The sequence below is a fragment of the Macrobrachium rosenbergii genome, chromosome 48, assembly GCF_040412425.1.
Source record: "Macrobrachium rosenbergii isolate ZJJX-2024 chromosome 48, ASM4041242v1, whole genome shotgun sequence".
In the NCBI taxonomy this organism is placed as follows: Eukaryota; Metazoa; Arthropoda; class Malacostraca; order Decapoda; family Palaemonidae; genus Macrobrachium; species Macrobrachium rosenbergii.
The window spans coordinates 41901282-41925207 of NC_089788.1; the positions used below are offsets into that span (position 1 = coordinate 41901282).

Genomic DNA, 23926 nt, shown 5'->3' on the forward strand with positions numbered 1-23926 from the left:
TTATTAGTTGGCCTGAATAAATCGAGAGACTAGAAAACTCGATTTTCATCCACAATAGAAGTTCTCTTGCTGTTTGATGGAGAGAAAATGAGAGTCTCTCCTTGCTAACGTAATAAATGTTAGGACTGTCGTCTGGTCTAAATGGATTACCACAGCCTAGGAATGTCACGAAGCAGTGAAGCCTTATGCGAATAGCTTTCAGCTCTCTGACATAGATGGAAGGCTTCGTTCTTCCGAGGACACATCCCGGAAACTTCCCAGTTCCCCAAGAGGGCTCCCCAACCTAGATCAAGGTGTTGAGAAGAAGTCTAAGTCTAGTCTCAGAGAATGAAGGAACTTCCCTTTCGAAAGTAAGTTCGGACAGCCACCACTGCAGTGTCTGGCTGTGTTTCCGTCCCAGTTGGTCTTGTGTTCAAAACCTTCGAGCATTTTCTTTCGAAGGAAATAATCGAAGAAGTCAGTCATCCAGGAAAACTGATGTTCATGCCCAGAAAATGAAGTAGTCAAATGTAAGAGGAGCGAGGACTCGAGAGAAGACTTGTGCCATAGAGGTTGAAGCCTAGATCCCCAGACTGTAAGATCCTGTCAGTAAGATGAACCTGAGATACTCTCCGAAGTCCAGACATGGACATTGAGGGAAGTATCTTGCATATCCAAGGGCTCTATCCAATCACCCAGGAGAATGGGCAACAAGACTATCTGGTTCATCTCCGTCTTGAACTTCCTTCTCTATTCAAAGAGAAAAAGGGGGTTGTGGGCCATGCAGGCTTGCTGACAACCCTGCAGACTAGCAGCAACCGAGCAAACTTGCAGATCATCGTGCAAACTCACAGACAACTGTGCGGATTAGTTGCCGTGCGGACACGTGAACATCTGTGCAGGCTGGACTTCTTAACTGGACTTGATAATGCCTTGCGTGGACTCGACGACACCTTGTACAGACAGAAAACATATGTGGAACTGTACGTGGCAGAAACTAATGTCTAGCATGCTTATAAAAAGCTTGAAAAGTCCATAAGAGACACAAAAGCCTGGGCATGGGATAGCAGTGTCCTCTTCCAAAACCAGATGTGATGAATTCTTCTGCTGTCAGACACAATCCTCTAAACAGAAAAAATTGTCCGTGAGCGGGGCACTAGACTACTAGGCACTTAGCAGCGGGAGCCTAGCACCGTACAGGCAGTCCCCAGTTGTTAGCAGGGGTTCCGTTCCAATGGCGTGACGATAAGTGAAAATCGCCAATAACTGAAAATCTGTGATTTTCAGTTATCGGTGCCTCTGTTAGGTACGCATCAGCACCAATACGCGATTATCAGTGCCAATAAGCAGAAATTGGCGCATGTCGGTGCCAAAAATCGCTGATTTTCATTACTAGACGAGCGTCGAAAAACCGGATCGCCAATAACCGAGCCTGCCGATAACTGGGGACTGCCTGTACTGCCTAGATAGTGCTGAGTGCTCTGGAACAGGTGTTGGGCATTCAGGAATCGGCACCTGGTGCCAGGAGCTTGGAAGTTGATTCCAGGCATTTGGGAATGGGCGCCACTAGAAAGTGCTGGTCTGAGAGGGTTCATGGCACTTTCTCTTCTTTGCTTGGGGCCCAAGTAAAGTCTCTCAACAAAAGAATGCTCAGGAGAGAAGGTATCGCCATTCCAAAGGAAGTCGGACCGAGGAAGTGACAGGGAAGAACATAAGCGAAACTGCAGAAAGGTTGTGAGATGAAGCTAGCCTCCTTACTGCTTGACAGGAAGCGGAGAATGGCAACCATCATCTGCGTGTATCTTCAGCAGCCATGAAGAACCAAAAAACGTACAGTGCTTACTGTCTGCACTGGAAAACTTGGAACTGGATGAAAACTAGACAAAGAATTGCAAACTCTCGTATAAAGTCTGTCTAACTTGACTAACGTCTCAGTGGATGACAGAGTCCCCAGTAGACTCATCCACTAATGTTCTGCGTAAGAAGAAAAAAGGGGGCTAGAAATTAGCGGATTGTCTGAAATTAGCTATGATGCTCTTGGCAGACGGAAAGCCCAAAAATTCCAAGAGCTGAGACTGACATCCAAAAAGCTGACTCTTGCAACAGACAAGGAAGAGGTGATGTAGTTCTGTAGGCGAAAATAACAGGACTGTTTGCGACTGTGCGGCTCTCACAGTAGTAGAGGAGCACCAGAGCTCTCTCTTTTTGAGATTCCAAAGAAAAGAGCGGAAATCTCTAAAAACCATCTCAGTTTCCTTGTCCGCACAGGAAGGACTAAGAGACAATCCGAGCGGATGTCTCTCGGCAAACACTTGAGAGTCCTCTATATTCTTAGCCCCTGCTCCTGCTGCTAGTCAAAAAAACCTTTTACTTCAAAAATCTTGACAAGATCTTTGACAAGGAGGTCTAGTTCCGTCGAAGCACCAGAGGGAGAAAAGTCCAGACACTTGTCTTGCTCCCTTTTCAAAAAAAATCAAACTCCCCTCTCCCTAAAGAGGACTCTTGGAGGACGAAGAAAATGCCAGAGGTGGGAGCTTTTTTCAAAAAGCTGTCTGCAAAGGAAAGGACTCCGAGACACTAAAAAGGGGAGCAACGTCGGCTCATCTTGAACTCTAGGTGAAGGTGGAACAGACTGACAGCTAAAACGCTTGTGAGCAGGAGTCTGATACTGAAGAATTGGCACCTGGTGATCAGGGACTGGTGAAAACTGGAGCCAGGCATTCAATTGGAGACTGGCACTCAAAAAAAAACAACAGTGTGTTCTTAGCAAAGGCGGGCGCTGAGCACAAAAGAGGAACTGGCGCCAGGTGCATGGGAGTGGGTGATGGGAGCTCTATGGGTTGGTGCCGGGTACAGTACTAAAAAGAGTGCTGAACTCCTGGGAACTGGTGTCTGGCGTTTGGGAACAGGCAGCGAGAGAACAGAAACTGTCATCGGACACTAGTAGGATGGTGCCAGGCACTCTGGAAGACGTCAATTTGACTAGTGATGGTAACACCACATCCATCAAGATGCCTTTCCAGTAGCTGTCTGCCAATGCCTGGGAATGTACTACAGGTTCAACTGAGGGGGCAACTACCTGGGGGCAAACACCCTCGGACTCCCTTGGACCGCCAGTATGTCTCCTCCTAGGTTTAGGGGAGGATGGCAGGGACTTTAGGTCTAGGAGATCCGACGGACTGAATAGCCACCTCCACTACACATCCATCAAGACGCCTTTTCAGTGGCTGTTTGTCGATACCTGGGAATGTGCAACAGGTTCGACTGGGGGGGGGAGGGGGCAACTATCCCGGGAACTTCCCACCAGCCTCCATTGGACTTTTAGTATGCCTCCACCCAGGTTTAGGGGAGTCTGATAGTAACTTAGGTCTAGGGGAACCAGCGGGCCAGATAATTACCTCCTCCACTGCACAACACTTCCCTGTTACAAGGTTAATTTTCCGTTAGCCTAGACATAAGACTGGCAATGGTGTGGGAAGGAAGCGAGGGAGCCAGGCATGGGAGCAATTGGATAAAAAGTAGGAGGGCTAGCAGCCGAAGAAAAAAATGGATGTGGGGAGAGCTGATGCCAGGTGTTCGGGCACTGGTGCCGGGTGCATGAGAGCGGGAGCTGGGTGCTCTGTAACTGGCGCCAAGCGAGCTGAGAGCTCGGATCACAATTCTTGGCTCTCAAAAATGCGTTCTCTCCTAAAGCTCATCCACCAAAACATTAAGCACACAATCTCTCTTTACTACATTCCTGCCCTTATACTTTTACAGTTCTCTGCAAAGGTAAAACGTGTAAAAAGAAAATGTTTAATCTTGATTGCAACTTTGCTACAGTAGCGAAAAAATGACGAACTTGAATCAGATCTCAATAATAACAAAACAATAAAAAATTGATCCTGAAATCGATAAGCTTGAAGGTTACTTGAAGTTAGCGGTGATACTTCACAACCGGTTATACAACCAGCAAAAAATGAACAAAGATGCTGCAAACACCCAATGTTTACATCACGCACGGCAGAAACAGAATGAGGTTCTGCTAAGTCGTTCCTGGTATTCCAGTTACTGGGCAGGACTAGTCATCTACACTAAACAACTGAAGCGTTACCGTGAATTTTGAATTTAAGCTGCTGTGCAAGTTAGAAAATATAGCTATGTAATTACTTGGTATGTTACTTATATAAAAGCTAGAGTTCTGACATAATTCTAGTAATTCACTGAAAACTATTAAAACTGCAAACAAATTGCCTAAGCACTGTCTATCATAAATGCATCCAAAACAAAACAATTGTACTTCACCAAATACAAATGAAGTACAGGTAATCAGAAAAAATAAATGCTGCAAATGGCGCGATATGTTTACATAACAACCAGCAGAAACAAATTGCACTTATTGGTCAGGTTGTTTCCCGTGTTCCCTGATAGTGGGTGGGTCTGTCACCTATACAAAAACAGAAGCACTACTGCTATACAGGTTGACCATCACTAATCCGGCATCACTGGGACCAAGAGGGTGCCGGATTAGCCATTTCGCCAGATTAGCCATTTATTAGACTAGAATACACGAAACCCAGTACAGTAGCTAAGCACCTCATCCTAGAATTAAAATATCCCATAAATCAGTACAAGTTGGTTAATAAAGAAAAGACAATTATCAAATACAGGTAGTGCTCGAGTTACGATAATACGACTTACGATATTTCGAGTTTACGATGGGGTTAGCAATTAATACCGATACGAAAATATTTATGAAATATTTTTAGATTTCGCGCAGGCGCAGGCAGCGAGAGAGACCAACTTACAATAGACCAACTTCTTTTCCTCCATCTCTTTATTCCATCTGCTAGTTAAAAAAGTAAAAGAGAATGATAAAAGTATTGTTAATAACGTTATACTCTTGCGTAAATGTGTACAGCCATAAACAACCGAACGGGAAACTGCTGTTTAGCTAATAATCGTATCGGATAACAAATGTTGTGCTTGTATTTCAACCATCGTACGGTACTACACAATTATTGTAGTTATGTTACAAATGACGTTAAGTACTGTACAATAGGACTGAAATATTTTTTACACTACACTCTTGTTCGCTTTGGAGAAAAGATCGGCAGGGAAATATACTGCTACAGTAACTTTAAGCTGCAAGTTGTAGCTGAAGCTGAGAAAACAATATTCAAGCTGCTACTTCTTTGTTTTTACGTGCTTTTATACCCATTTTTATATGGGGTAAGCACGGTGCCTTCTTTGAAGGACTTTGATTTGGCGGTGGGGTAGGCCGTAACCTCAACCGGCTGCCCTGCCTGACATCGTGTACATGTATTACCGAAACCCCTGCTCCCTTTCTCCCAGCAGCACGAGGAGAACTGGGCGGGTAGTCCGACAGTTCCAGACGTGTGAGGTGTCTGTTATGTTTTTAGAAGATGTTGGAGTGGCTTTGTTTATGTGTGTATTAGTCTGTAACATCCATTTGCTTTCAGCAAACCTATCCGTTGATTACATACGTAATCCCGGATGTCTACACGGATAGCAAAGTTTCCGCCTCTGACTGGTCGGCTGGGATTGAACCCTCGCCACAGGCTTCTATGAAGTCTGTGGTTGCCACTCTACCAACCAAGCCATCGAGGCTCTAATATTCAAGCTGCTAATGACTATAAATTATCGTGCATCGGCAACATGGATGAAACTCGACTGTAAATAAAACTGGAGAGAATGTATTTTAATCAAAACTACTGGGCATGAATGAATACAAATTACTACTGTTTTCACGCCGATAAAAGATAAATACGTAAAGCTCGTATTATGATGAAATCAAGAGAAAATAGCAAACGGAATCTTGATTTTTTTACTCAAAAAAAAAACATGCCCCCAAAAAGGCCAGCCGCGATTCCCGCAAACGTCATACATTAACAAAAAAATAGCTAAATTAATTTCACAACGAGACCTATTTAAGTTATATTTCGACTTAAAAACTCTTCGTATAACAAAAAATATCCTTGTCCCAAATAAATAAAGTATCCATATTCATTTACGCTAACTAGAAGCAAGAAAAGCGCTTTGAACTTGGTTAAATGCGGCGATATCGATTCCCAAAACAAAACATTGATTGCAATTTATAACACAAAAGCAATATGAGAATATACGCAATTGGAAACAATGTTGTAAAGCATAACTTTTTAAAAGATCCATGAAAAAGATGCACATTCGTTATGTTGATGTTTGTATAATACTGTTAATATGTGAATAGAGTTCAGTATAATGTAGGCTAGGCTACCAGTTTGTTGATGCAGCACACTGTGCCACCAAATCGAAGTGGCCGGCGAGCGAGTTAGCGCAGCGACTCAGGAAATTTGAAAATTAGTGCGGAAACATTAGAAATTACTCTAGCCGAAATTTGTGCCGGATTACTGATTGTTCCGGACTACTGACTGCCGGATTAATGATGATCAACCTGTATAATTACTTGGTAAGTTACTTACATGAAAATTTACTTTAAGTATGCACCACATATGATTTCCACTTAATGGTTTACGGAGTCATAAACAACAACAGAGAACAGAAATTACCTCATTCTTCTTGGTGGAAACAATTTCAAACCATCTTTCTCTAGGGGGCAAGTCTAAGTTGACTGTATAAATTGGAACAGCATCTCTGAAAAAAAAATATGATGAAAAATGCATAGGAGCTAGAAAATAGAAAGTAAAAACTGCAAGATGAACTGAACTAACATGACTAATGAATTAAGGTATTCATACAAAAATTATTCTTTTAAAAGTAAAATCTTTAATGCAAACACATCAGTTTAGATGTGCCTAATCCTGTGGTCAACAGCTTCCCAGAAACACAAAAGGAAGAACTAATTCAGGAGCTTGAGGTAAGCGACCTTCTGAGTGAATGAGGTCAGGAAATCAATACTAATTAGGAACTGAGAGTTGGAATGGAATCTTAGCAGGAGAGTAAAACAAATCTGATAAAAGATGAAACAGTATTTCCTGACATAAAAGATGCTCCAACCTCAATGATACACTTCAGTTTTGACTACCATAATAAAAAAAAACCATGAAAATAAGGCTGCACTATCATGAGTTGATGGCTTTTTTGGCTGTACACATCTGTCTAAATGCATTAAAGTACTGTGGCCTCAGCTACTACAGCATGTTGATGACTGAAGTTTTTCCGGTTCATTTACTTTAAAAATACAGTATTTTGGTTTATGGTTTTATAATGTTCATTGATTTTAATATTAATTAGCTTTTCTGAATTTGATATACTACCAGCAAATGTGACATTTTTATGATAAAATAAAGTTTTATATATACTTACCAAGCAATTACATAGCTATTGGTTCCCTAACCTATGGCAGCTTAAAAATTTAAAATTCACGCGGTGGCGCTGTTATCGTTAGTGTGTAGGTGACAAGGTCCCGCCCACCATCCGGGACTTGAGGAAACACCCCAGCGGAGAGCTCAATCCATTTTATGCTCTAATGTCCATGCAAGGGGAGGAGGGCGAGCTCCGATCGTGTAATTACTGGTAAGTATATATAAAACATTATTTTATCATAAAAATGTCATTTTTATATAACTAACTTATCAAGTAATCACATAGCTGATTCCACATTGTTAGGAGGTTGGAAAGAGCATGGACATAAAGTATTCTACTCCAAAGCATTAAGTAAGTACAGTAATGAATTTGAAATAGAAAGGTTGCTAACATTGAATGCATGTTTGTTGTTTCCTTACCTGTTGAGAGAACTGCTGCGGGTAGGTACTGCCTCTGGTCGGCGCTTCCCTCAACTTGTAGTGGACGTGGCAGTGTAGCCAAGGGTCGCCACTACATTAGTGGGAACTTTGCAGCAGAGGAAGTACACCGTATACTGACAAAGTTTTAAAAGATGCCCTTGCCCTGGGCGAAGACCAGAATTCTAAATGACAACACCATCACCTACACCACAGAATAAAACCAAAACCCAACCATTATCAATAATAAAATATGAACTAGTGGGTACTCCAGGTACAGTGTACCCCCAGGCTTCCCATCAACTCAAAACCTTAAGTCAAGGCGAGTGGATAGCAAAGGAACAGAGCGATTCCCTATGCTTCTTCTCCCAGCACCATGCCAGCCACGGATAAAGGTCCTAAAGTGCTACAATTTTCAAACGGTTTCTATGTCCTTGAGGTAGTGTGAGGTAAATATAGACTTGCATCTCCAGAATGTTGACTGTAGGATCAAGGAAAGAGACAAGTTGGGTTTAAAAGCAAGGGAAGTTGCGACTGCCCTAATTTCATGAGCCTTAACCTGAAGTAATGGAAAGGCTTCTTCCTGGATATTGAGAGTGGGCTTCTAATATTAACTCTCTCAAAAAATAGGGTATGGCATTTTTGGAGAGCGGGCGAACTGGGTTCTTACAGACCACCAGAGGTTGCTCGAAGTCCTCTAATCTTTTCCATCCTCTGAAGATAGAACCCGAGGCACCTCACTGGACAGAGGGACAGAGGAGTCTTTCTTCTTCCTCAGGTCCTAAGATATCTATAAGGTTCTTGATGATGAAGAATCTAGGCCAGGGTTTAGAAGGGTCTTCGTTCTTTGCGAGGAAACCAAGAGAAAGAGAACAGACTGCGTCTCTTGTGCAAAGCCTATTCTCTTGTCTATTGCCTGTAACTCGCAAATATGTTTGGCAGTAGCGAGAGCCGCTAAAAAGAGAGTCTTTTTCGTGAGATTCCTGAGGGAAACAGAACAAAGAGGTTCGAAGTGAGGACCTGAAAGCCACTTCAGTACAATGTCTAAGTTCCAAGAGACGTTGGAAGAACTTTCTTTCTTGGATGTACAGGCAGTCCCCGGTTATCGGCAGGGTTCCGTTCCTGACAGCATGACGATAACCGAAAATCGCCGACAACCGAAAATTGGCGATAATAGTGTCGATCCTCAATTATCGGCAGCGGAACCCAGTTATCAGTAGGATTGTCAAGAATACGGGATGTGTTTCAAGTGGTAGTATTTCATGTAGGCCTAATCCATGTACATCATGTGATAGTTTCCCCTTACAATTCGTGAACTGCATCAAGCGCAACAGGACTATCAAATGACTCCAATCTTGCATTCCAATTATGTTTGTCTATGCTGTTCAGTGATGTTGAATTTCATGATAACGATGATGATGATGATGCAACAGCTGTATGTGATATGTGCCCTAATTTTGATAACCCAATGTCAAATGTGGATGATAAGATTGAAGAATCTTTAAGATACATTGGGGGATATATGGCAAGAAAATTCATCACCAAATACCCATATCTAGAAACAAAAGATGACACAACTAATAGTAACACATGGATTAAGAGTGTCAGCTGAGGGAATTTGTACTTCCATTTGAACACTTCTATTCCCAACTACCTAGTACGAGAAAATTATTCAAAGCCATAAATGGCGAGACGCTACAGGATGGCAAAGACTGCCTAGTGAATTTGGTTTCACAGCCAAAGAAATCGGATAAACTATCTTCACCTGATGAAACTGCATTCCTTTGCTAAAATTAGAATTTTATTTAAAATCTGTCATTTAAATAAAAAAATTTACCATAAAAAAAAGAGAGTAGCACTAAGCAGATGTTAACTAAGAAAATTAAAAAAACAATCTCTTGAAAGAATTTGTTTCATTATGTCATACAAAAATTGTTCAAGTGAAGACTATCCTGAGTTGTTTGTTATTTGTTTGATCATTGTAAAGGACTATGTATATTATATACAGTAAATCTGTCTAATGAAGTCAAACAAAGCAAATACATTTCTGTACTTTTTCCTGAGAATATTATAATCATTTGATGCATGTATAATTATTACCTTTATGTATACAGCATGTGTCATACATAAACTTATGTGTCTGGATGTATATTTATGTGATGATATCGAGTGTTAATGAGAAACTTGCTTGAAATATGTTCTCTGTATCTTCATCATTTATTCTTTCTGGGCTCGACCTGTGTCACCCGGTGAAATATCCTTTAGCACATATTTCTAGGTATAAAAATTGCTAAATATACCAGAGAAAAGCTAAATACAATGCCAGGGTCATAACCCCCGGATCGAACGCCATTATATGGTGTCGTTATACACAAAGGGTGAGTGGTGCACTGCCACAGGTCTCTGCCCTATAGAGCTCTCCAATCTCAAAACCCCTAAAAGTGAGGAGTCGTTACATACCTCACTCTCTTCACCCAGCCAACCACCACCTCACCCGCCATCTTGTAAACATTCCAAATTAGCACGCTTTCAGACATCACCGTGTTTTTTCTTGGTGCTGTATTTTCGTGAATTTTGGCTTTGTATCATGTCATCCCTTCCGGAATTCTCATCATCTAAGTTGAGTACCATCTCCTTTTGAATTTTTCTTACAGAGGCATCTTATTTGACCTTTTATACATTGTTTATCGTAGTAAATACGCTACGCAGCCGGTCGTGGCTGCGGCTGCCTCGGCCATGCTGGACCCTCAGTCTTCGCATGGTTTTAGCAGAAAGTTACTGTTAGTTTTCTCTTTACTCTTTTTAATTGGAGTTTTATTTTTATATGAATTACCTTTTCGCTGGTAAGAGGTTTGGAGCCCGTATCATAACTGATCTAGGCTAGTGACGGAGGTTTTTTCCCCCTCCCCCTTTTCTGATCATAATGCACCCTTTTCCCTGGTCCCCTTCCCCTGCCAGCGAGTTGGTACATTCTCCATGATGGTACTGTTATGCTTACGATCTTTCTGATGTGTATGATGATGGATGACGTTTATTTTCGGATTAATTTTATGTGTGTTTCGGCGTTAGGGTCGGCCATCTTGGGTATCCCCCGCTTTCCACATATCAGTGGTTGTTTGGCCTTCTCTACAGCCGAGTTTTTTACATATTTTTATATATAATTCTATGTACATATATGTTTTTATATTTCACACATCTGGTTAACTTTTCATTTTAGTACTTGAGTCAGGTAGTTTTATTCGATTAGGTAATTCTAGCCTAGCCTACTCGGCCAATCCGTAATCGGTTTCGGAGAGTTAGGCTGGACAGGTTAGGCTCTTTTACACGATGCTCATGCTTCCTAGCTCTCCTGGCCAGGCCGTTTTGAGGCTTTGGAGGGAGATGTTAGGTCGTGGAGGGAGTTCCTCACTCTCTCTCGGCCCACCTGACCATGCTGTCACGTTTTTGGAAGGTGAGGTTAGGCTAGTGAGGCAGTTGCCCTTCCCCACCCCCCCTTTTTAGCCCACCTGGCCAGGCCGTGAGGTTTTTAGAGGGTGGGTTAGAATAGTGAAGGCTCCTCCATTCATAGCCTGACCAGACTGTCGGTTTTGGAGGGTGTGGCCAGGCTTGGCGTGGTCCCCCCGTTGCACCTATTCTGGCCTTCCTGTCCAAGCCCAAAAGCTTTGGGTTTGGAGGGTGGACTAGGATCAAGGTTTGCACATATCATTCGTGTTTGTAGCCTAGCCCTTTTTTACCTAATCAGTTAGCTTTTGGCGAGTAACCTAGACATCTCCCTACATGAGGGACGCCGATTGCTTGCGTTCGGCACCCTGTGGGGAGTTTTCTTTCGGCATCCAGAGGGTGTTACCCACCCGTCTGGCCACCGCTTGCCGAGTTTCCGCCACTCTGCTAACTTTTCCCCTTATCAGCTGGTGTTTCGTTTGTTCGCTTTCCACAGTGTTAGCTGGAGCATCAACACAGTCCCAGGGATGCTATCATGACTTTCGTTATGTTCAGTCTCCGCCAGGTTAGTCAGTTCTCTCGTTGTTATTGTACATGTTACCACTCCGGTGGGTATGGTAGGCCTATTCGGTTAGTTGGCGGTTCCGCCCTGCGCGTTGAGAGTTGAGCCATATGCGAAGACTCCTCTCCGCCTCTTCCGCCGTTACCATAATGTGTGACATAACGAGATTTCCATGGCAAATCAGGATGGAGTACCAAACACCAGCGTATCCTAAGAGTACTCATGTTTACATATTTAGTAGTTGACAATTCCGTAGTATAACTTATATCTTTTCTGCTGCCAGATTTCTTTCCAGCAGTGTTTTATCATGTGATAAGCCATCTTTTACCGCCGGACCTACTCCGGCGGGCCTTACTACGTTACTCATGTATCGTGTATTAATTCTATCCTGCCAGATTTAATTCCGGCGGGGTTTTGCCTGATGATAAGCATGTTCCATCACCCATAATTTAAGTTAAGGTATCCTATTACCGCCGGACCTACTCCGGAGGGCCTTAACGCGACGTTACTCATGTATCGTCTTTCCGCTTACAGATGGTACGCTATCAGGAGCCTGGGTGTACAGCGGTTCTTCAGCAATCCTGTGGCCATGAGGTATGCCGGTCATACTCCGGCTGCTCAGTTCGCGTGGGGGGACTTGATCGTCTGGCACCCAGATGGCTGTGAGATTTGCTACGCTCTGTACGAGCTAGTGATGGATGAGTCGGTAAGCTTTAGAGACCGCTAGCCCTTAGTCTCCTTTTGCCTTTACAGTCTTATATTGACATATACGGCAGTTGGAGAATATTTTCAGTAAATCTTCCTCTTTCTTTCAGTCTGACCGCATTATCCGCGACTCTTTGCTGTCGACCCTGAAGGTCTGGGTCGGCGGGTTTGGGAGGAATGTTGCGTCGGGGAAGCCGTATGTCCTGTCAGAGGAGATATGTAATCTCCTCTACCCTGGAGCCCGGATCTCAGCTGCAGTGCCGGCGGAAGTAGCCGCCCCTATAATTGAATGGATCTGGGAGGAGACGCAACCCTCCCAAGAAGACAACCTATGCGGAGAGGTGGCGGAGGAGGTGGCAGCCATCAATATCCACCTCGAACCTATGAGCGTCGATCCGGACCACCAGGTAGAAGGTAAGGTGGTAAGTGAGGAAAGGGGGAGAGTGTTAGTAGTCCCCTTTTTGGTTCTCCTTCTTCCTCTTCTTCTTCATTTCAAGGGTTTCACAAATCAGCTATCCTTGAGGACAGAACGAGGTCTGTTGTCCCCAAGGTGAAATCCTTGAAAAAGAAGGACTTACCTAAGTCCTCTAGACCTCAAAGGTCTAATCCGTCAGCTCCCTCAAGGTCGTCACTGGCTCTTAACCCAGTGGCGTCCTCTAGTAAGGCTGCTCCCCTGCCCAAGGGGTCGAGATCCAGGACATCTAAGGCTGATCCTCCAAAGCCTATTTTTGACCCTGAGGCCTTTGCAGAACTTCTGATGCAGAAGTTAGACAAGAAGGTTGAGGCCAGGATTCAAGACCTTTCCTCCCAGCTCACTTCGAGCTTACATACCTCTGGTGAGTCTGTCAGGTCATTGGCAGAGAGGATGCAGACCCAGGAAAGCTTGCTCTCCGGGTTTATGCGCTCCGGAGTAACAGGACAATCCTACGTTGTTCCGGATGCCTCCAGACTGCCCCCCTTTGATAAGGGAAACCCGTGTCGACTGGCTCTTCATGCTCCTCTCCACAATGATACCCTGACCATCGAGGGCTTGGGAACTCGTCGGTTGGAGGAACTGGAGTTCTTTCCACCTGACCTGGTGCCTCCCTACCCAGGTTATGCCAGGCTTACAGAGGAAGCCTGGATCAGATCAGACAAGGTCCCGAAGGAGACAGTTATCTTCCCCAGGGACCAAGCCCAATCCACCTTGATGCGCGCTCTCACTGAGTGGGAGTGCGAAAATACTAAGCTTACCCCCTTTAAGGGGACTTTCACGATGTTCTCGGTAGGTGACTCCATCCCTACCCCCTGCACGACTAAGATCACAGTACTGACTAGTCAGGCAGGAATCGAGGGTAAGCCGCTGCCTCAACTCCGGAGACAGATCCCACCTCTCGTCTTCCCCAGAGATTCGGAATTTTGGTGGGAGCCCCGGCCGCGTTCACGGTGGGCAAACTCGACTCCGAGTGCGCCTCCACCCTCTTTAGTGAACAGCTTCCCAAGCTGCCGGAGGCCCTTCTGAAGGCGGAGTTCGAGGCCAGATGCAGGTTGAGTCGTTCCCTGCATTCCATTACGATTACGGAGGTGATGACGGTAACTTACGCTGAAGAACCTCTGTTCCAGGTCCTGACCAAATCCCTGTTAGCGGCATTCCAGGCGGACCTGTATGATTTTGTAGTGGCAAGACTAAACTGCAGGAAACACATCTTTGCGGACGCCATTATTAGACACGAGCCCAATAGACTCATGAAGAGTTCTATCTGGGGTTCTAATATATTCCCGGAGGATGAGGTCAACAATGTTCTGGCGGAGGCAACCAGAGCAAATCAGAGCCTTCGCTCCCGCTGGGGCCTCCCCTTTAAAAGGAAGGCCACCGAGTCCGCCAGACCTCAAGCCAGGGATAGAAAAAGGTTCAGGAGGTACAGGAAGCCTCAGACCCAAACTATGCTTCAGGCTGTACCGGTCTCTCAGATCGGTCAGCCCTCAACTTCCAAAGCCCAGCCTCAGCAACAGTTTGTTCTGATGCAGCCGGCTCAGCAGACCCTTGCTTCGCCAACCTTCGTGGCGTCCCTGGCTTTCAACGCTTCGTTTGAAAGCCAGGGGCGCGTTCGGGCTTTAACAAGCATGCGAGGGAAGCAGAGCCAGAGCCACCTTCAGAGGTAGGTCTGCATCACGCTCCCTTTCACGGGGAAGAGGAAGCCGAGGAGGTAGAGGAAGTAAGCCCTCTCCCGCTCAATGAGTTTCCTCAAGTGGGCGGGAGGTTACATCTTTTCCGAGACCGTTGGACCTTCAGTCTGTGGGCCCACAGCATAGTTTCAAAGGGTCTGGGATGGAGCTGGTGCAGAGGGCCTCCTCCCCTAGTCAGGTTCCATCAGCCTCCATCCAAAGCCCTTCTGGAATTTGTAGAAGACCTTCTCCAAAAGAGGGCAATAAAGAGAGTGAGACACCTGAAATTTCAAGGCCGGCTATTCAGTGTTCCGAAGAAAGACTCCATCCAGCAAAGAGTAATTCTAGACTTGTCGTCTCAGTTCATACATTCAATGCGACAAGTTTCGCATGCTTACAATCTCGCAGGTGCGGACCCTACTTCCCGTGGGGCTGTCGCCACCTCTATAGATCTTTCAGACGCTTATTATCACGTCCCGATTATAGAAACTTCTCTTCTTACCTAGGATTCAAACTAGGGAAACAAGCATACTCGTTCAGAGTCATGCCATTCGGGCTCAACATAGCGCCCAGAATTTTCACCAAACTGGCAGAAACAGTAGTCCAACAACTACGGGCCCAAGGGATTATGGTAGCCGCATACCTGGACGATTGGATAATTTGGGCACCCAACGCCAAGGAATGTCGGAAAGCAACGACCATAGTGATCAACTTCCTGGAATACTTAGGTTTTCAAATAAACAGGAAGAAATCCCGCCTAGTTCCGGAGGCTCACTTTCAGTGGTTAGGAATCCAATGGGATCTGGACACTCACAAACTGTCACTTCCGCCAGCCAAAAGGAGAGAAATAGCCAAAGCTACCAGGCAGTTCCTCAAAAACAAAAAAGCCTCCCGTCGTACCCAGGAAAGTCCTGGGTTCTCTTCAGTTCGCGTCAGTAACAGATTTGCTGCTGAAAGCCAAACTGAAGGATATAAACAGAGTATGGCGGAGACGAGCCAACAGCAGATACAGAGACAAGATGTCTCTAATTCCGCCGGTGTTGAGGAAGAGGCTTCGGCCATGGTCAATAGTCAAGAGTTTGTCAAGATCAGTGCCTCTCCATTTTCCCCCTCCATCATTAGTGATCCATACGGATGCTTCCTTGAGCGGGTGGGGAGGATATTTCCAACACAAGAAAGTTCAGGGAACATGGTCAACCATGTTCTGCCAGTTCCATATCAACATTCTAGAAGCAATGGCAGTATTTCTAACTCTAAAGAAACTGCATCCAACCAGGCAGATTCATATCAGACTGGTACTGGACAGTGCAGTAGTTGTACACTGCATAAACAGAAGGGGCTCCAAGTCGAGCCGGATCAATCAGGTAATGATCGCAATTTTCTCTCTGGCAAGGAAACATCGTTGGCACCTGTCAGCTACTCATCTGGCAGGTGTCCGGAATGTCATTGCAGATTCACTGTCCAGGACGACTCCGCTGGAGTCGGAATGGTCATTGGACAAAGCATCATTCGAGTGGATTTGTCTTCAGGTACCAGGTCTCCAGGCGGACCTGTTTGCTACAGAGAGCAACCATAAACTTCCATGTTACGTTGCTCCCAATCTAGACCCTCTAGCTCACTCCACGGATGCGATGTCAATAGACTGGAACAAGTGGCAAAGGATCTATCTGTTTCCACCAATAAACCTGTTGATGAAAGTTTTACACAAACTCAGATCATTCAAAGGTCAAGTAGCACTTGTGGCACCCAACTGGCCAAAGAGCAACTGGTTTCCTCTTCTTCTAGAGTTGAAACTCAGGCGCATACAAATCCCCAGTCCAAGGTTGACACAAATAGTACAAACTCGGACTGTGTCAACTTTCTCAAGAATTCTGAATGCCCTAGCTTTATGGACTTCATGAAATTTGCAGCTCAGAAAGACGCTAACATTGATCCTATTAATACACTGTTCATAGAATCAGACAAGAGGGAATCTACCCTCAGACAATATGACTCAGCAGTTAAAAAGTTAGCATTATTTCTGAGGTAATCTGAAGCTCAGGAAATGACCACGAACCTTGCAATTTCCTTTTTCAGGTCATTATTTGAGAAAGGACTGGCCTCTAGTACTATTACTACAGCAAAATCTGCTTTAAGAAAAATATTTTTACATGGCTTCAATATCAACCTTACAGACTCATATTTTTTGTCAATTCCTAAAGCATGCGCTCGTCTTAGACCAGCAACCCGTCCCCACACGGTTTCCTGGTTCTTAAATGACGTACTTAAATTAGCATCAGACACTGATAATGAACTGTGTTCATACTCGAGTCTGTTAAGAAAAACGTTATTTCTAATTAGCCTAGCCTCAGGTGCCAGAATTTCTGAACTGTCTGCTCTCTCTAGAGAACCGAACCATGTTGATTTCCTCCCGTCAGGAGAAGTTCTGTTGTCTCCGGATCTCAAGTTCCTAGCTAAGAATGAAGATCCACAGAATAGATGGTCCCCTTGGAAGGTTATCCCCCTTCCACAGGATCTGTCCTTGTGCCCAGTTAACACTTTAAAAGCTTACTTAAATAGAACTTCTAATATAATGTCTGGCCCTCTTTTTGTTAGGGAAAATGGAGGAACCATTTCTTTAAAGGCCATCAGGCAACAAATACTGTATTTCATAAAGCAAGCAAACCCAGATTCAGTACCTAGGGTACATGATATTCAAGCAGTGGCCACCTCCACTAATTATTTCCATAATATGAAATTTGATGACCTTAAAAAGTATACGGGCTGGAAATCACCAACAGTGTTCAAACGCCACTATCTTAAATCTCTAGAGGCTCTCAAATACTCCACAGTGGCTGCAGGAAGTGTTGTTCCTCCTGCCCTAGAATAGCTTATGTAACCTTAGTTTATCCTGTCCTTTATTCCTCTCTCGCCTGCCTGCCTTGTTTATTCACCATGCCTTCTTCCTTTAAGTCAGGCCTGCTTCACAGCCTGACTCCTGACAGTTTTGCATATTTTGTTGTACCCCCCTTTTTGTTAGCCTTAAGTGTCTTGGTGTAATTATTTTGTCTGTGTGCCCTATATTGTTAATCATGCTTTATTATTATTATTAATGCTTTGGGTTATTAAAACACAGTAATTTTCTTATAGTTTTATTTAGCTCCATTAAGATAATTCTTACAGGCTCCACCAAGCTTTGGTGTGGCTGATTCTCTGTTATAATTTCACCGGGTGACACAGGTTGAGCCCAGAAAAGGGATTTTGACAAAGGAAAAATCTATTTCTGGGGGAAGACCTGTGTCACCCGGTGACCCATCCCTGTATTTCCTTTCCCCCCCTGAGTGGCATACCAAGCTTGGGGGGGTGCTAACTTGGGATGTTTACAAGATGGCGGCTGAGGTGGTGGTTGGCTGGGTGAAGAGAGTGAGGTATGTAACTGCTCCTCACTTTTAGGGGTTTTGAGATTGGAGAGCTCTATAGGGCAGAGACCTGTGGCAGTGCACCACTCACCCTTTGTGTATAACGACATCATATAATGGCGTTCGATCCGGGGGTCGTAACCCTGGCATTGTATTTAGCTTTTCTCTGGTATATTTAGCAATTTTTATACCTAGAAATATCTGCTAAAGGACATTTCACCGGGTGACACAGGTCTTCCCCCAGAAATAGATTTTTCCTTTGTCAAAATCCCTTTTTGAGTCCTTGCAAGCTATATGATATCATTCTCATACTCTTAATATTGTTTTCTTTTTTGTGGTCAAGTCATGCAAATGCAACTGCCTTTTATTACACTGTCCTATGTCCACATTTTTATGTATTTAATTTATAACAATCAGTATTCATAATAAGGTTTGGAAAATATAATTAACCTGTCATTCTAACCTTTATCATAAATAAAAAAAATTTGTCTTTCAAAATAAGATATGAAACCAGTAACAGAATCAAATACATTTCTTAACAGTTATTTATAATCCTGATAATATTACTACCTGAGAGAGAGAGAGAGAGAGAGAGAGAGAGAGAGAGAGAGAGAGAGAGAGAGAGAGAGAGAGAGAGAGAGAGAGAGAGAGAGATATTATAAATGAAACCTACTTGTCATGTTATAAAAATGGACTTGAAGAGAATACACCAAACCAGTATATAGTATAGGTAATCAAATGAATAAGTAAAGAATAAACATAAAACGAAAGCTGCAGTAGCTATGTGAAAATAAAACAAGACTTAGCAACTGAGAGAATGAGTATTAGAAAAACATCATGTATGTAACCTCTTTAAAAAATTTGATCAAACACATCATGGAATGGATTAAATGTATAAAAACTAAAGGTTTCTTGGTTAATTCAACAGATAAGCCCAGAAACACTGCACTTGTGATGTCACAATATTAGCTTCGCCCCCACCGCTTGAGTTAAACAGACCCCTTGATATTGACTCTGGTGGTCCCTATGCCCCGCGATTACTGAGGACCAACTGTACCGCAGTCTAGGAGTGAATTAGGGTCGAGAAGAACTGAAGCCTTAAGCGAATGGCTTTCAGCTCTCTGGCATATGTATGTGAAGGTTCTGTTCCCCCGGGAACATGTCCCGGATATTTCCTGGTTCCCTGAGCAGGCTCCCTCAACTAGAACTAGGAGAGAGAAGCAGTCTAAGACCAGCCTCATGATGAGGGACTTCTTCTGAAAATCTATATTCAGATAGCCACTACTGCAGGTCCGACTGAAGACCGGGAATAAGGGGAAAAATCGATGGTGCCGGCTATGATTACCTGTCCCAGCATGTGTTCAAACCCTTCAATCTTTCTTCGAAGGGCGACAAATGTATCAGTCGTCCACGGAGACATGGACATAATCAGGAATAAACTGATGTTTATGGCCAGAAACAGAAAACAAATGTCAGAGAGAGAGAGGACTACTAGGCTGTCTGGTTCGTCCTCGTCTAGAACCTCACCTTTAATCGAAGAGAGAGAGATGAGTTGCAGGCCATGCAGATTCTATGACGATTCTACGGGCCACAAGCAACGGAGCAAACGTGCCTACATTGAGCAGGCTCATGGACCAATTGAGTGAACTAGTAGCTGACCCTGCTGATCCTTCACAGTCGTGCAGACATGAGAGCATCCGCGCAGGAATGACTTCTCATTGGACTTAAAAACGGTTTGTGTGGACTTGACGAAACCTCGTACAGACTGAAGACATATGCAAAACTGTACGTGGCAGAACTAATATCTGGCACATTTATAAGGCTTGAAAGACCCCTAAGAGACACAAAAGCCTGGTCGCAGGATAACAGAGGCCTGTCCAAAACCAGGCATGACCAATTCCTGCAGGGTGACACAATACTCTTAGAAAGTGCCGAGCACTCTAGTCAAGAAGTCAGGAGTTAGGGAATGGGCGCCAAGATGGCACCTGGAGCTCAGAAGTCGATTCCAGGCGTTCGGGAATGGGCGCGAATGGGAAGCATTGATCCCAGAGGGATCATGGCACTCTCTTACTTAGAGCCCAAGTAAGGACTTCATCAACAGAGCACTTAGCAGAGAAGATCTTGTCAGTCCAAGGAAGACAGACCAAAGAAGAGATTGACGAAAACAAAGCGAAACTGTAGGAAGGCTGAGATGAGGCTAGCCTCCTTACTGGTTGACAGGAACAGAGAATGGCAAGCGTCATGCACGTGTATCTTCAGCGGCCGTGAAGAACCAAAAAAACATTATGGTGTTTACTGTCTGTGCCTTAAACCTAGGAACTGGATGAAAACTAAAGGAAGAATAAAAAAAGCCTCCTATGAAATCTGTCAAACTTGAAAAACAACGAGGTGGAAGATAGAATCCCTGTAGACTCATCCACTAATGTTCCAAGATTTGAAACTGACATCCCAAAGGCTGAATCTTGCAACGGAGACTGTAATGTAGGCTGGTTACAACTGTGTACTAGAGCTCTCTCTTCCAGAAATTGAAAGAAAAGAGTGGAAAACACCAAAAGCTATCTTGATTGTCCTTGTCCACACTGGACAGAACTACGAGACACTCCAAGGCTATGCCTCTCGATAAATGCTAGCGAGTCCTCTATCTTCTTAGCCAGTGCTCCTGTTGTCAATCAAAAAGACCCTACTTCAAAACCCTGACATGATCCTGAACAAGTAGGTCCAAGTTCAGCGAAGCACCAAAGGGAGGAAAGGCAAAAGGCACCAGCCCCGCTCCCCAATCAAAGAATATCAAACTTCCAACTCCCTGAGAGACTCCCAGAAGGACAAAGAAAATGCCAGAAAAGGGAGCTTTCTACAACCAGCTCACAAATTCTGGACACAACAGTCCCTGTCTGCAAATGACAGGACTCTAAGACACTAACTGTCAATAAAAAGTACTGTCAGCTCGTCTTGACCTTTTAGGAGAAGGTGGAACAGACTGAAGAGAGACAAAACACTTGTGGGCAGGTTGTATAGCCTGGTACTGAAGAGGTAGCACCGGATGCCTGACAATTGGTGCCAAACTGCAGGTGGAAGTGTGGACATAGGTGGACACATAGACACAGGTGAACATGGGGACACTGGGCGCTCGAACACTTGATGCCTAGACACTGGACACTGGGATCCCAATGAGCGCTCAGATCCCACTAGGTACTCGGATCCCATTGGGCACTCGGATCTCACTGGGCGCTCGGATCCCACTGGGCACTCGGGTCCCACTTGGAGCTCGGATCCCACTGGGCTTGCTCGGACACTTCAGCAGCTGAAATGAGTCTTCTCAGTAGTCTAGAATCACTAGAAAAAATGCCATTTATGCCACTAGCCCACACTACCGGGCGCTCAGACATTCAGTAGCCGAAACGAGCCTTTTCAGTGGCCGAGAATCATTAGAAAACACACCATCGGCACTTCTACAGTGAAAGCACATCCTTATGGATGCCTTTCCAATGGCTGTCTGTCGACACCTGCGGACAACAGGCTCAACTGAGGAGGCAACTACCCAGGGGCAAACCCCTTCAGACTCCCATAGACTTCCAGTATGCCTCCTTCCTGGTGCATGGGAGTCTGGCAGGGATCTCATTTTAGGAGATCCGATGGGCCAGATAGCTACCTCCTTCACTATACATCTTTCAATATCTGGGACCAGACAAAAGGCTTGACTGAGGGGGCAACTACCCAAGAGTAAACCCCCCAACCTCCCTTGGACTTCCAGTATGCCTTTTCCCTGGCGCATGGGAGTCAGACAGGGACCTTTGTCTAGGAGCATCACGGGATGAGTAGCCACCTCCTCCACTGCGCAACACTTCACTATTACAAGGTTAACTTCTGTTAACCCAGGCACAAGACTGGCAATGGCATGGGAAGGAAGCGAGGGAGCCAGGCGTAGGAGCACGTGGATACAAAATAAGAGGGCTAGTAGCAGGACAGAGATGGCACTAGACGATCGGGAACTAGCACCAGTCACTGGGTGCTCCCATGATGTAGTTAGCACCAGGCTAGCCGGGTGCCAGGCGAGGCAGCAGCTTGGGAGCCAAGAACTCAGGAGCTGGTGAGTGCTCCCGGGTGATCAGAGCCAATTCTCGGCTGTCAAGAATGTTAATTCTTCCAAAAGCCCAGTGCCACCAAAATAAGCACAAATTCTCTCCTTACTACATTCTGCCCTTACACTTTTTCAGTTATCTGCAAAGGAAAGTGTAATAAAAAGATGTTTAATCAATTCTTTACCAACAAAGGTTTGAAGTACCCAGAGCACTGTACCATCATACAGACATATCTCAACTCCTCACAAACACAACAGGCAGTCCCCGATTATAATGGGGAGGGGGGTTCTGCTCCAATGGCGTGACAGTAAGCGAAAATATCAAGTTTCAGCACTTATCGGTGCCAATAAGTGCTGAAAACCGCCAATTTTCGGTTATCGGCGCGTCTGTTAGGTATGTATTGGTGCCAATACAGGATTATCGGCACTGATAAGTGGAAATCGGTGCATATTGGTGTAAAAAAATCTCCTATTTTCATTGCCAGACAAGCCCCGAAAACTGGATTGCTGATAACTGGGGGACTGCCTGGTATCTGAGACTTGCAGATATGTATTTCAATACCGAAAATTGGTTTGGTAGCAAACGCAGTGTTTACGTCTTATTACGCTACTTGGAAAAGGAAAGTTAACCTTTACTGAGCAAAGTTAGGAGTACACAGAGTACCATCATACAGACATATCTCAATTTCTATCAAACATTATTTGAGACTTGTAGATATGTATTTCATTACTGAAAATATTGGTTTGGTAGCGAACATAATATTTACATTTTTAGTGAATCGGTAAAGGTAGTAGCGAACACAATGTTTACAATTAATCGGTAAATTATGCTACTGGTAGTTAATCAATTTGAATGCAAATTCGCTACTGTAGCGAAATATGATAAACTTCAATCAAATCCTAATAACAAAACAATAAAATACTAATCGTGAAAGCTGTAGGCTTGAAGGCTACCCGAAATCAGTAATATAATACATCACCGAAATCTGGTCTCCGACCAGCAAATTTAGGAACAAAGCTGCCATCGACACTTGGTGTTTACTCAAGCACCAGCAGAAACAGAATGAGATTGTCTGCTAAATAGTTCCTGGTATTCCCATTAGTGGGCAGGACTAGTCACCTGTGCTAAACTTTGTAGCGTTACCCACGAATTTTTTCATTTAAACTGGCGTGCAAGAGGAAACTATAGCTATGTAATTACTTAGTAAGTTACTTATATAAAAAAATGATTTACTAATTTTCAAATATTAATGTAAACACAGCAAAGTATCAATTAAATGTATTTTCTCTTTCAATGCATATTTAAATACATGTATTTCTTAACTCAGAGCTAAACACGTGTTTCATTACTCAGAGAGAGAGAGAATTATGAAAGCCTGGGACAAGAAACAGGTTTGTAAGCTTTGCCTCAGTAATAAACCAGTTTTCTCTGTACAAGAGGGAGCTCCTTATTGAAATGATATTAAAAGTAATATTGAAATATTAAAATGATATTAAAGGGATATTGAAATGATATTACTGTAAAGTGTTTTAGGATGAGAGTTGACGGTATACATGTAAACATAGTATCAGTTCATCCTCTCTCTCAAGTTGTACTCTCTTTCTCCAATAATTCATTAATAATTTCACTCTTTTGATATTTAACGTACGGCAACCCCCATCTCTCTCTCTCTCTCTCTCTCTCTCTCTCTCTCTCTCTCTCTCTCTCTCTCTCTCTCTCTCTCTCTCTCTCTCTCTCTCTCTCTCAGTATTTTATATGTCCTTTAATGAAATATGAATGATTGTATCATTAATATAAAAACTCCAGGAAGTTCACAAAGCCATCATTGAATTACGCATGCATACATATGTACATGTTACAATTTTACCCTCTCTCTCTCTCTCTCCATGACAACAC

General features: G+C 44.0%; 1 protein-coding gene across 2 annotated transcripts in view; it reads right to left on the bottom strand.

Moving 5' to 3' along the window:
• LOC136831361 (acid ceramidase-like) overlaps positions 1 to 23926 on the bottom strand; it is a 265053-nt gene that overhangs the window by 198652 nt on the left and 42475 nt on the right. For both annotated transcript variants that reach the window (XM_067091683.1, XM_067091684.1), the window contains one exon: positions 6528 to 6612. In XM_067091683.1, coding sequence (XP_066947784.1) covers positions 6528 to 6612 — 85 coding nt within the window. The remainder of the gene's footprint in view (positions 1 to 6527; positions 6613 to 23926) is intronic.